The sequence below is a fragment of the Cupressus sempervirens genome, chromosome 9, assembly GCF_028749045.1.
Source record: "Cupressus sempervirens isolate cs-2001-9-10 chromosome 9, ASM2874904v1, whole genome shotgun sequence".
Taxonomy (NCBI): domain Eukaryota; kingdom Viridiplantae; phylum Streptophyta; class Pinopsida; order Cupressales; family Cupressaceae; genus Cupressus; species Cupressus sempervirens.
This window is the reverse complement of record NC_143126.1, coordinates 615,287,193-615,298,934: the sequence shown is the minus strand read 5'-3', so window position 1 is coordinate 615,298,934 and position 11,742 is coordinate 615,287,193. Positions and strand designations below refer to the sequence as shown.

The following is an 11,742-nucleotide window of genomic DNA, read 5'->3' as shown; positions in this document are numbered from 1 at the left end:
TAGAAAGTTAGTTTGTACATTAATAGATTTGTTTTATTAGTTTAGAAGCATATATTTGAATGATGAAATCTCACTCTCAATGCAAATTGAGGAGAAGATTTCCTATAAATTGAGGAATTAAATATGTATTTAAGGTCATTATTTTGATGCAATAATATATGCTTTTGGTGCTCTCATTTTGAGTGTAGTTATTCTTGTTGGAGCGTGTTATATTTTATGAATGTATGTTCATGGAGTGTAATGGAGCCAATTTTTTTATTGTGTTATTTTGATTGAGTGGTCTTTTAATTATGGTGTTTGCTATGTGTTTATAAATTTTGCTAACGTACTTAGTTGGAGAAGAGATCACCTATTGTTCCTGCATAGCTTTTTGTCTCGCATAGCGCACTTTCCATGGCCTTGCAATTTGATGAAAAATGAAACATCTTATGATTATTGAATTCCCATTGACGATTGTATCAATGGAATTAAGGAAGCTTTGCTCCTATTTTTATTGGTTACTTATCAATCTTTTCAAAGGCTTAACTCATAGACATGTTGTTTTCATGGCTTATGTTTGTTAGGGATTTACTTTTCAAGTCATTTTCTTAAACTTCTTGTTACCCTATCTTAGTTATTTGCTTTGCAAACACTTGTTTAATTTAGGAATACATATAGTTGCATAGTTAAAACTACATTTATTATAAACAGAAAAATTAAAAAATATATTTCTTTTTGTGTGGTTACTTTTTGAGATAGCAAGAAGATTCAATATCTTATTTGAAATGACTTGAACTAGCAAAGGCCTCCTCGTAAACACTCACATTTATCTTCTATTGAGCAAATTCTAGTAGGTCACAAGATTGCTTGAAACTTTGGAGTTGATCCTAGATAAGCTTTTCAAGAGAGGAGTTTAAAAGGATTCTTGTCATTGAGCATCGTACAAAATCACAGCTCAACAACTGGCTTTCATTTTCTTCCTCACTCTCATCTCCCTATTCTATGACATTCTCTTTACTTTTTTCTTTTGCCTAATTGGCCTTTGCTAATAGGTCCTTAACCAAATCCACTATGGCACCATTTCTCATTGCCTTGGGTGGCATATTTTCTATCTCTTAGCTCTCCTCCTTATCAAACATACATCAAACTGATGCTAGTTCAGGCTTTGATACCACTTTGATGTAGAGGATCTAGGGTTCTACAACACTTAACTAGTATTAGTTATAGTTTAATCCTTGAACCATCCAATGATTCTTCCCTCCTTTGTTCCTTCCACCAATATTAGCCTCCAAGACCCCTTCCCTAACTTTCCTCCTAGGTGTAGTTGTGATGTAGGAGCATCTTGGATTTACTTGGTGACTACTTTGGAGTTCATGGGAGAAGGCTCAGTAGTTGCTTTGGAGGGTGTTTGGTCTGGTACTCGGTCAAAGAAGGATTGGGACTTGGCATGGTTTATGGAGCTCTGCATGGTCTAGGAGCTCAGCATGGTCTTTGGTTGCTTGGTATGGTCTATGGGACTCAGCATGGTCTTTGGAGCTTGGCATGGTCTAGGGAGCTCGGTATGGTCTATGCAGCTTGGCATGGTCTTGGGAGCTCAACATGGTCTACAGAGCTCGGCATGGTCTAGGGAGCTCGACATGGTCTATGGAGCTTGAAATGGTCTAGGGAGCTCAACATGGTCTATGCAACTCGGCATGGTCTTGGGAGCTTGGCATGGTCCTTGGTTGCTTGGCATGGTCTTTGGAACTCGGCATGGTCTATGGAGCTCGACATGGTCTTTGGTTGCTCAACATGGTCAGAGAATTTGGTGTCTTTTCTAGGCTGTATAACTAATTTTTCACAATGAGTTAAAGGATGAAAATTTTAGACATTGAATAGGGCCTATACTTCTACGTATGGTTTAAAGATTGAGTTCTAATTCATTCAGAGCTAGGAGATATTGTAATTTTACTAAGACATCAATTTTAGAAATTTAATAGTTGTAGGAGGTCGACTTTGGCATTTAATTTATGTATTTGCATTTAATTTGTGTTTTGGGCTGACTTGTGGCTTAGATTGGTATAAGTAGGGGTTGTTGGGAAGTCTTTAGTCATTATTCATCCATTATGGAGAAAAGGAGGAGCTTGGGAGAGTGAATTTTGAGAAGGGCTAGTAGTTGCGGCTTGGAAAACAAGGAGAATGCTTGGTGGGCTTGCAAGCTCAAGTTGAGATCTTCCTTGGAGGTTTCTACCAGAGTGTGGATCTGGAATAGCTAGGGTTTGGGTTTGGATCTTGAGGGATCTTGCAAAACTATTACTTGCTTTATATCTGGCCATAATCATGAAGGCCTTACAGCCCGACACATTGCATGTAATCAGTTATATTTTATGAATATATTATTATGATTTGGTATCAGATCTTGCATTTTTTCTCCTTGTTGTTGTGTTTCTGTTGTGTGGTTTTATAGTTGGGGGCTAGGACATATCCTTTGGGGATTCTCCTACCTTGCACTGTGTCAGGTGGTATCAGAGCGAAGGTTGTTCCTGAGTGTGTAGACAGATCATCGAAGTTGAGGCAGTTTGCACTAGGACTTGGTTGGAGAAGTAGATTTGAGTTGATCTTGATCTGAGAGCTTGTAGATGGATCGATGGATGAATAATCTTGTTGAGCCATGATAATGTAGAGAATTTGTGGATTGTAAATCCATGGTCCTAGACTTGTGATGTGGTTCCTGATTGTTCGTGCAAGGTGGCAGGTTGCGATCTGACTTGCAAAATATTCAAGGTTGTCACAAGGAGCATGGAAGGATTTGTTGCAGAGGGTTTACAAAGGTCTTGGAAGATGGCTCCAAGAGGATTGGACCCTGAGATGATTGCGAATCTCCATGATATGGTGGAGAGGAGGTTTTCTAAGATGACTACTCAATTTGAAGCTAGCTTGGCTGATCGAGTTGTTCAGTTTGAAGCTAGCTTGGTTGATCGAGTTAGGGATGAGGTGAGGAAGGAATTCCATGGATGTTTGTGGAGCTGGAGTCTACCAATCTGGAAGAGAGTTGTTTGGCTAGTTAAGAGACTTGTTTGTGAGAGAAGATGGCATGGGGAGGTTGAGATTGGTTTTCATGATCAGGCAATTGGGTCTGACATGGAAATTGCAGAGCGCTCAGTCGTGGATGATCCAGTTGTTGTTGGTGGTGAGTTGTATATTGCAGAGCATCTTTTTGTGAGCAATGAGATGGTTGGTGTTGAGAGTTTGACATGTGTTTATGGAGATCTTCATATTGTCACTAATGTGGAGTTGGTTGCTGCTAGTATGGATTCACTAGTTTTTGATATGGATGGGGGTTTGTTGATGAAGCATTATGTTTAGTTTGTTCCTAGGAGTGAGCATGATGATTGGTTGGATGAGATTCTGGTGTTTGACAGAATGATGTGGATGTGGATGATGTGCAAATTGGTTTTATTATCCCTGTTGGAGTGGAAGCCTTTGGTGAAGATGAAGTTGGTTGTTGCTCTTTCTTTGGGCATCAAAGTGTAGGACACACTTTTCTATTTACCTAGGGAGTCTAATGCAAGAGCATCTTGGATTTACTTGGTGACTACTTTGGAGTTCATGGGAGGAGGTTTAGTAGTTGCTTTGGAGGGTGTTTGGTCTGGTACTTAGTCAAAGAAGGATTGGAACTGAACATGGTCTATAGAGCTCTGCATGGTCTGAAATCTCGACATGGTCTTTGGTTGCTCGGTATGGTCTATGGGACTCAGCATGGTCTATGCAGCTCGGCATGGTCTAGGGAGCTCGACATGGTTTATGGAGCTCGACATGGTCTAGGGAGCTTGACATGGTCTATGTAGCTTAGCATGGTCTTGGAAGCTCGGCATGGTCCTTGGCTGCTTAGCATGGTCTTTGGAACTCGACATGGTTTATGAAGCTCGACATGGTCTTTGGTTGCTCGGCATGGTCTGAGAATTTGGTGTTTGTTTCAAGCTGTATAACTACTTTTTCACAATGAGTTAAAGGATGAAACTTTCAAATATTGAAGAGGGCCTAGAATTCTACCTATGGTTCAAAGCTTGGGTTCTAATTCATTCGGAGCTAGGAGATATCACAATTTTACTAAGACATCAATTTTGGGAATTTAATTGTTGTAGGAGGCCGACTTTGGCATTTAATTTATGTATTTTCATTTAATTTTTGTTTTGGGATGACTTGTGGCTTAGATTGGTATAAGTAGGGGTTTTTGGGAAGTCTTTAGTCATTATTCATCCATTGTGGAGAAAAGGAGGAGCTTGGGAGAGTGAATTTTGAGAAGGGCTAATAGTTGCGGCTTGGAAAACAAGGAGAATGCTTGGTGGGCTTGCGAGCTCAAGTTGAGATCTTCCTTGGAGGTTTCTACCAAAGTGTTGATTTGGACTAGCTAGGGTTTGGGTTTGGATCTTGTAGAACTATTACTTGCTTTGTATCTAGTCGTAATCGGGAAAGCCTTACAGCCCGACACATTGCATGTAATAAATTATATTTTATGAATATATTATTATGATTTGGTATTAGATCTTGCATTATTGCTCCTTGTTGTTGTGTTTCCATTGTGTGCTTTTATAGCTGGGGGATAGGACATCTCCTTTGGGGATTCTCCTGCCTTGCACTGTGTCAAGTTGGTTTGATGTTAGAACTTTGATCTTCTTGTTTAGGAACTAGTCCTACTAGGCCTTCCTTACCTTAGAAATCTAAACCCTCACTTTGGATATTTCTCCCACCATCCTAGGCCCTTCCTAATGTTGAATATATCCTCCACATCCCCCTTGAACCTATCTGACACTTTTGGTCACATTGACAATCATTAAAATGTCACTATCCTAAAACAAAGCTAGTTAGGCCTAATTGCATTAGGTCTAAGGTCACTATTTTAGCCAATCTCTTCAAATTATTACACACAACCCTATGGAAGATCATATGATTCTAAAAGATATCACCTAGCACTTCTAGAATCCAAACATAGAGTCCCAAATCATCCACAACCCTATTCACACTCAAGCCCTAGTTTCTAGGCTATCTTTTGGGCCTTTGCACCAATTTTCATTAAAAGACTCCTAGAAACCTTCAAAATTCACACCGACCTTTCCAACCATTTGTTTCATGAAGGGAATACCCTAGGGATTCTAACCATTCCATTAGACTGGGCATGTCAGATCATGGGCGTGCTCTACAAATGCTTCTTCCTACTATCCTGGCTCATCTACTCCTAGCAGTCAGCTTAGGGCATCACCTTACCCCATGAATATTAGTCAAAATAATGAAAATGAAAGAAACAAAATTATGTACAATATTTAACCAATCAACCCACAAGGTTTCATGCATTTTCAACCATGGATGATCAGGTTAGAGTCATTTTTGTCTTTGCAACTTTGTGAATAGAGATCATAGACTAGTCACTTAAGAACTGCTATAACTCTTCATCCTAGAAACTTGAGATCAAACTTGAATATGTAAAAGAAAGCTAAGACACCACACTACAAATTCCTAAAATCATATCATGCATCCCAATCCATACACAACTGTACTAGGGCATGAAAACACAACAAATACAAGGGAAAATACAGTAGAAGTCTGTATAGTCTGCTCACACATGTGGTATGCAACTAAAAATAATCCTAAACTTCAAAAATATTCATCTCATGCTCAAATACCTAAGCATGGGTTGTTACAACTGCCCAAACATTCATTTGCAACTTTATTGTGAAAGTTGCTCAAGCAACTTTTGAGCAATTTTTGCTCTCTTGAAGTTTTGAGAAAATGGGTTTCTCTAGACCAATTCTAGGACCTTAGATAGGACCCTTATGACCCTAAAAAGAACCAAGTACCTTAGTTTCTCCCCCTTAGCAACGTTTTACCCATTTGAAAACTTTTGACAACATTTGCCAATTTTAGGACCTAATGAGCAATTTTTACACTTTACAAACAAACCTGGGATAATGTTGAACCGAGGACCATTGGATCTTATTATATTCCCACAATACTCTTAAATAACACCCTAATAACTCAAAACACCAAAAAGGGAGGTTCCCTACATCACTTTCCTTTTACCTTCAACTTCTTCTTCTTCATTACCTTCCTCTTCATCACTTGACGTGTCTTCTCCTTTGGCCTCAGTGATCTGCAATGATTATTTTTATTCTACACCTCCAAATGTTCTTTCCAAACTTTCTATTATGCATTTCCTCTTCATATTCATCTTAGGAACATTTATCTACATTGTTATTTCCACCTTGGCAATCTCATATGTGTCGAATGCCTCAATATCTTTATCAATAGGTTCATCCAATAATGTTATAATTTCTATAGTAGCCTCATCAATGTTGATTTCATAGTCTAATGGCCTTTACTAGACTATTCTTGGGATAACTGCTTGTATATTTGTTCTATCTGTGTGCACTAAAAAAAATATCATCATAATACATATCAACTAAGGATTTAGGGATCCATGTCTTGTTCTTCATTTTCTGCTTTTAACTCCTAAAAAATAACCATCAATGATTTCTTCAAAATTGTCACCCAATTGATTGATGAACTCATTGATTTGTTTCATGATAGGTTTCTTCTTATTCTAGGTTACATTTCCTATTGTAGGGAAAGAATTTTGAACATAAAAGAAAATACAAACAAGTAGAGAGTCGAACTTACACATACTATTAATTGCCTTCCTAATACTCTCCAAGTTCTTAGCTAATTGCTTCAGTTGATGATTGGCAAGGTCATAGTTGTGATCCTTCTTTACTATCTTCCATGCAACATCTACAACTATACTAGGAACACCATCTAGTTGGCTAGACTGGTAGAACTTAAGTGCAATAACTCTAACAACAAAATCAGTCTTTACATTTATAAAAGTTGTAATATAAATATATATGCATTAACATGATATCGATCACATCTACATTTGTTTCCTTGAACAAGGTTAGTGAGTGATAAAACATGAAATGAGTTTATAGGAATAGATAATATTAGGATTTGAAAATAGACAATGTTATGTTTTATCTTCAATAATTGAAATACCTTTTAAACGATTAATCAATACATTTAAAGATAGCTTAGTTATTCACAGTAGATTTTTTGCCATCAATCTATTTAGGAATTCAGTTCTTTGTAAGTGCCAACCAAACAAGCTATAATAGAAGACATGTGGGGGTCACTCCTAATAAATTTTGTTTCTGTAGTTTCACTTCATTCATTCAAGAAAAGTGATTTGGAAAGATCCATCAAAATTAAATCTTCCCCTCCTAGGTGGTCAATTATTGGAAAAAAATCTTTTCAGAAAAAGTAGTGTATTTATCAAATTCAGATGATAAGGTGCTTTAGGTTCCTTGGAGTGAGGGCAACTATAACATCGAGGATGGGTATAACATCATCCAAAAACAAGGAGTCAATTCTCCCCCCTACATGGCATTCACATTTTGCTAAAGTCATTTAACACTTCCCAAAGTAGGCTGCTTCTCATGGTTAGCAATGAAAAATATGATTTTAACGAGTGATAGATTACACAAAATAAAGATTGCACAACCTCTTAATTGAATCCTTTGTGAAGAAGATTAAAAAAGTGTAGACCATTTATTCCTATCCTACTTGTTTGCACAACATTGCTAGATTTTTGTATTGAGAAAACTTCACTATTCGATGCCTTTGCCAAAAAATCTTTGGGACTTGTTTTAGTCTTGGCTAGAATTATACCTAGAATCTCTATTCTATGCATTATGGACATGTGTCCCAACATTGGTTGTGTGGGAAATTTGGTGGGAGTGTAATAAAAGAATATTCCGTAAGATCTCCTCTACAATTGAAGCAATACTAACAAATTTGGAAAAGTCAATATCTGAAATGGTGAATTCCACCCATTGAAAGCTTAAGTGTAATCTACGTATGACAAGTTGGGATAGTGTGATTGTAAGGGAATGGAAACATATTCATGTGCCATTTGGTTGGTGTCAGGGAAATCATAATTTTGAACCACCAAATCGTAAGCTGATTCGTTGGATTCCTCTAGCAGAAGGTATTGTAAAACTAAACTTTGATGGATCCTCTAGAGGGAATCCTAGTGAATCAAGTGCAGGGGTGTGTATCTGGGATCATCATGGAGTTGAGAAAGCATTACAATTTTTCCCTCTTCCTTGTGGTACAAACAATATGTTTGAAGCCCAAGGGTTATTCATTGGCCTCACATTGGCTAAAGCAGGCAAATTCAAAAGGTTACAAGTAGAGGGGGATTCCTTGATCATTATTAATAACTACATAAAATGAGAAACACACAATTGGTAGTTAAGATATATCTTCTGACAAATCTAGTTCCTATTAGATTCCTTTGAAGAAATATACATATCCCATACCCTTCGTGAGGGGAATGCAGTGGTAGATTATCTTGCTAATAGAGCATGTGATGGACATGATATGATGTCATTGGCACCTGTTGAAATCATTAAACAGGACTCAAGATTGTAGGCCCTAGTTTGTGCGGACATGACAACCTCTTCATCATAAGTGGAGTTTGAAATTGACAACTTAAATATTTGTTAGGTGTCGAGGATTTTGGGTGCATAGTTGCAATATCCTATATGATGTGGGAATAGTACTTTTGGTGTGTGATAAGCTACGTACTTTTGTTGGATTTACTTGAATTTCCTAACTCTCCATCACCTTAGCCAACAATGCTGCTTCATTTGTGCCTTGTCAACAGTGGGAATTCGCCAAGGTTAGTTGATGCAGTGCTAGATCTCAATGCTCAGCCTTCGGGGCTTGGGTCGTGTATCTTAGTCGATACAACAATTTACATGGGCCGTTGACCATTTTACGCCTCATCCTCAAGCTTTGGCTTGTGATGTGGAACATTCTTCGCATTTGTCATCATCAGATCTTGTGGTGGCTATTGTTTTAGATCCTTCGGGTTGGTCCCCGCATGTTTCAATGTCTCCGGCTGAGGATTGGGGTTCGGTGGACATTGTTGAATAAATGTTCCATTATTTTTTGTGTCTAAAATTTTGATGGCTTCTTAATAAGATTGTGTCTAAATTTCTGAAGTGGGGTTTTTTTGATGTATGAAGTAATTATTGGGTTTTGATATGCATGGTCTTCCTATGTATTTAATATCAATTGAATTTCTCAGAATATGGGGTATGTTAGTAATAGAACTATGTGCCTATTCAACATCTTTTGTAATTGCATATTAACTATTTGTATTTGAATGTATACTTGTATATAACTATGATCTCGGGGTTTCTTCCTGATTCTTCCATGGGAGAGTTATTGAACTAGTTTATTAATAAAATATGGTGAATATATCAAGTTTGCTTATAAAAATAAAAAAGACAATTAGTTATTGTGTATCTAAATAATTCGCATGTGATAGGACAATTTCTAACCTCCACCTTTTCTACTTAAATTTTTTTTCTTCGAGTAAAAGTTTTTGACGCCCAACGCCCAACGCCCAACCACAATTTCTTAACGCATTGAAAAAAGTAGATTCAGTGAAAATATTACTGAACTTCTACTTGACAATATGAGTTTCAAATGAGAAGGGTACCGGGAAGCTTCTGAAAAAATAAATTAATGAAGATGGATTGGTGAAGAATAAATGAAAGCTACACAACAAGCGACTGCTGTATTGAGTCTAAGGCCCCGTTTGGTTGGGGAAGATCAATTTGTGCCATAACCAGGTTATCTTATAACCAGGTTTTCGAAAACCTGGTTATGTGGTTTGGAAAGCTAATGGTCCGTTTGGTTGACACGGAAGATGAATATACTGTGGACCCCACAATATTATTAAAAAAACTGTCATAAAATTCAAAACCTGGTTTTAATTTCAAATTCCACCTTTTTGTTGGAAGAAACTTCTTCCAATTTTTGACCAAAATTGGAAGATGAAATTGAAAACCAGGGTATGATTTTAACCAACCAAACACCAAAGTTTTTTTGCAAAACCTGGTTTTACTCTTGATAACCCGGTTTTGGCCCTCATCTTCCAGCAACCAAACGAGGCCTAAATTAAGTAGAGGAAATGGAAATGGAATATCTGAACTGTGGGGTCAGGGACGGTTTGAAAAGTAATAAATAATGAAAAGTAACATGCACCGTATCTCTTGGCTTTCAATGAGGCAGAGAAACTTGGTGGTAGGGGATAAGAATAAAGCATCTGCTGATTTTGTCTTCTCTGTATTACGACTTTGAATGAGCCAAAGTCATTTCTTGCATTCATTATTCATCTAAACTCAAGTCAATCAACAAACGACGGAGAAGATGGCACACATATCACTTCACATGAAAGGCAAATAAGTAGATCAACACCTCTATAAATACCAGTAAACATCTTCTCATTCATCACACCAAACGAAGGCGAGGCAAGCATTTCTTAACAAGATTTGAAGTAGAAAGCTGATATCTTGAGATAACTAAAGAGAAGATGGTGGCAGGAAGCTATACAATTGAGATTGAGTCTCCAGTGGAGGCAAAAAGGCTGTGGAATTCAACGAAGGACATCCACAACTTTATGCCTAAACAAGTCCCAGCCCTCGTATCAAGCATCACCCTTGTTGAAGGAGATGGAGGAGTTGGCACCATTCGACAAGTTAACTTCACTGAAGGTAACACATAGTTTGCTCATAAATACAATGTGCCCATGATTCAATCCTTAGACATTAGAGAAAACATTTTTAATATGGAGCTCTGAATCTATTGATCTAGGGATGTTTTTTCTAATATTATTGTTATTGCAGCCAACAAGGATTATAGGTGTGTGAAGGAAAAAGTGGACTTAATCGATGAGGACAACATGGTTTATGGGTTCAGCCATGTGGAAGGGGGAGTGATTGGGACAAAAGTGGCCTACACAAATTTCAAGATTAAAATCACAGCCAAAGAAGGGGGTGGATCTATTTCGATCACTACTTGCAGTTATGACACCCTCCCTGGCGTTCCGTATGATGAAGCCAAAGTTGAGGAAATCAAGGCTGGAAGCATTGCTTTGTTCAGGATGCTGGAGGGACCTCTTATTGCCAATCCCACTTTGTACTGCTGAAGCATCAGGATCTCCTCTCTTTCCCTACAACAATAAGTTCGTGTGTGTTATCTCATATTGATTAAAATACTTGGATCTGCTTCTTTCCTAGTGGCAATAGTCACTTAAGTAAAGCTTGAGACTTTCTCAATGTGGGCTCAAATTCTAGCTATTCTATTGTAACCTGTTTTAAATTACATTAAAGAAACAAGAGCTCTGTTTGAGGTTTGAGCAGAGCTCTGTTTGAGGTTTGAGCATGAGTCCCTTCTTATTATAAGAGAGGGAAAAAATATCAAAATATGTTGTGGAAGAAAAGATTAAAGTATAAAGATAAAAGTAAATTTTTTGAATTGAATAATTTAGATGAAAAATAAATTATTGAATTTGCATATACATTAATTTGCTTATTCTAATTTTTTGTGTTACTAGTGTGAATATATGTTTTTTCCACAATTACACTAAATTTGACTCTTTCAACAACACATGTTCAGCTCATGAAACCATAAAACAAAATCTTAAAACTTAACTTATTGAATGTACTTTATATTGTTAATTATTTTCTTTTTAATTTTTTTAATATTTTAAAACTCTAAGAATTTATTTTTATTTTTAAATTTTATTGACAATTTCTAATATTGAAATATTCACTCTAAATTTTAAATGTTAGTAATTATTGTTTCTTTAAAAAATTATTAAAATATCTAACTAAAATAGATTTCTATAATTTTTTTAACTTATCTAATGCGTTATAG

At 36.9% G+C, this 11,742-nt stretch overlaps 1 protein-coding gene across 1 annotated transcript; it reads left to right on the top strand.

Moving 5' to 3' along the window:
- The first annotated feature begins 10,263 nt into the window (after nt 1-10,263).
- On the top strand, nt 10,264-11,201 carry LOC149540207 (major strawberry allergen Fra a 1.05-like). Its single transcript, XM_089801346.1, has 2 exons — nt 10,264-10,577; nt 10,710-11,201. The coding sequence occupies exons 1-2, from the start codon at nt 10,397-10,399 to the stop codon at nt 11,009-11,011; spliced, it is 483 nt and encodes a 160-aa protein (XP_089657472.1). The 5' UTR covers nt 10,264-10,396; the 3' UTR covers nt 11,012-11,201.
- Nucleotides 11,202-11,742: the final 541 nt, after the last annotated feature.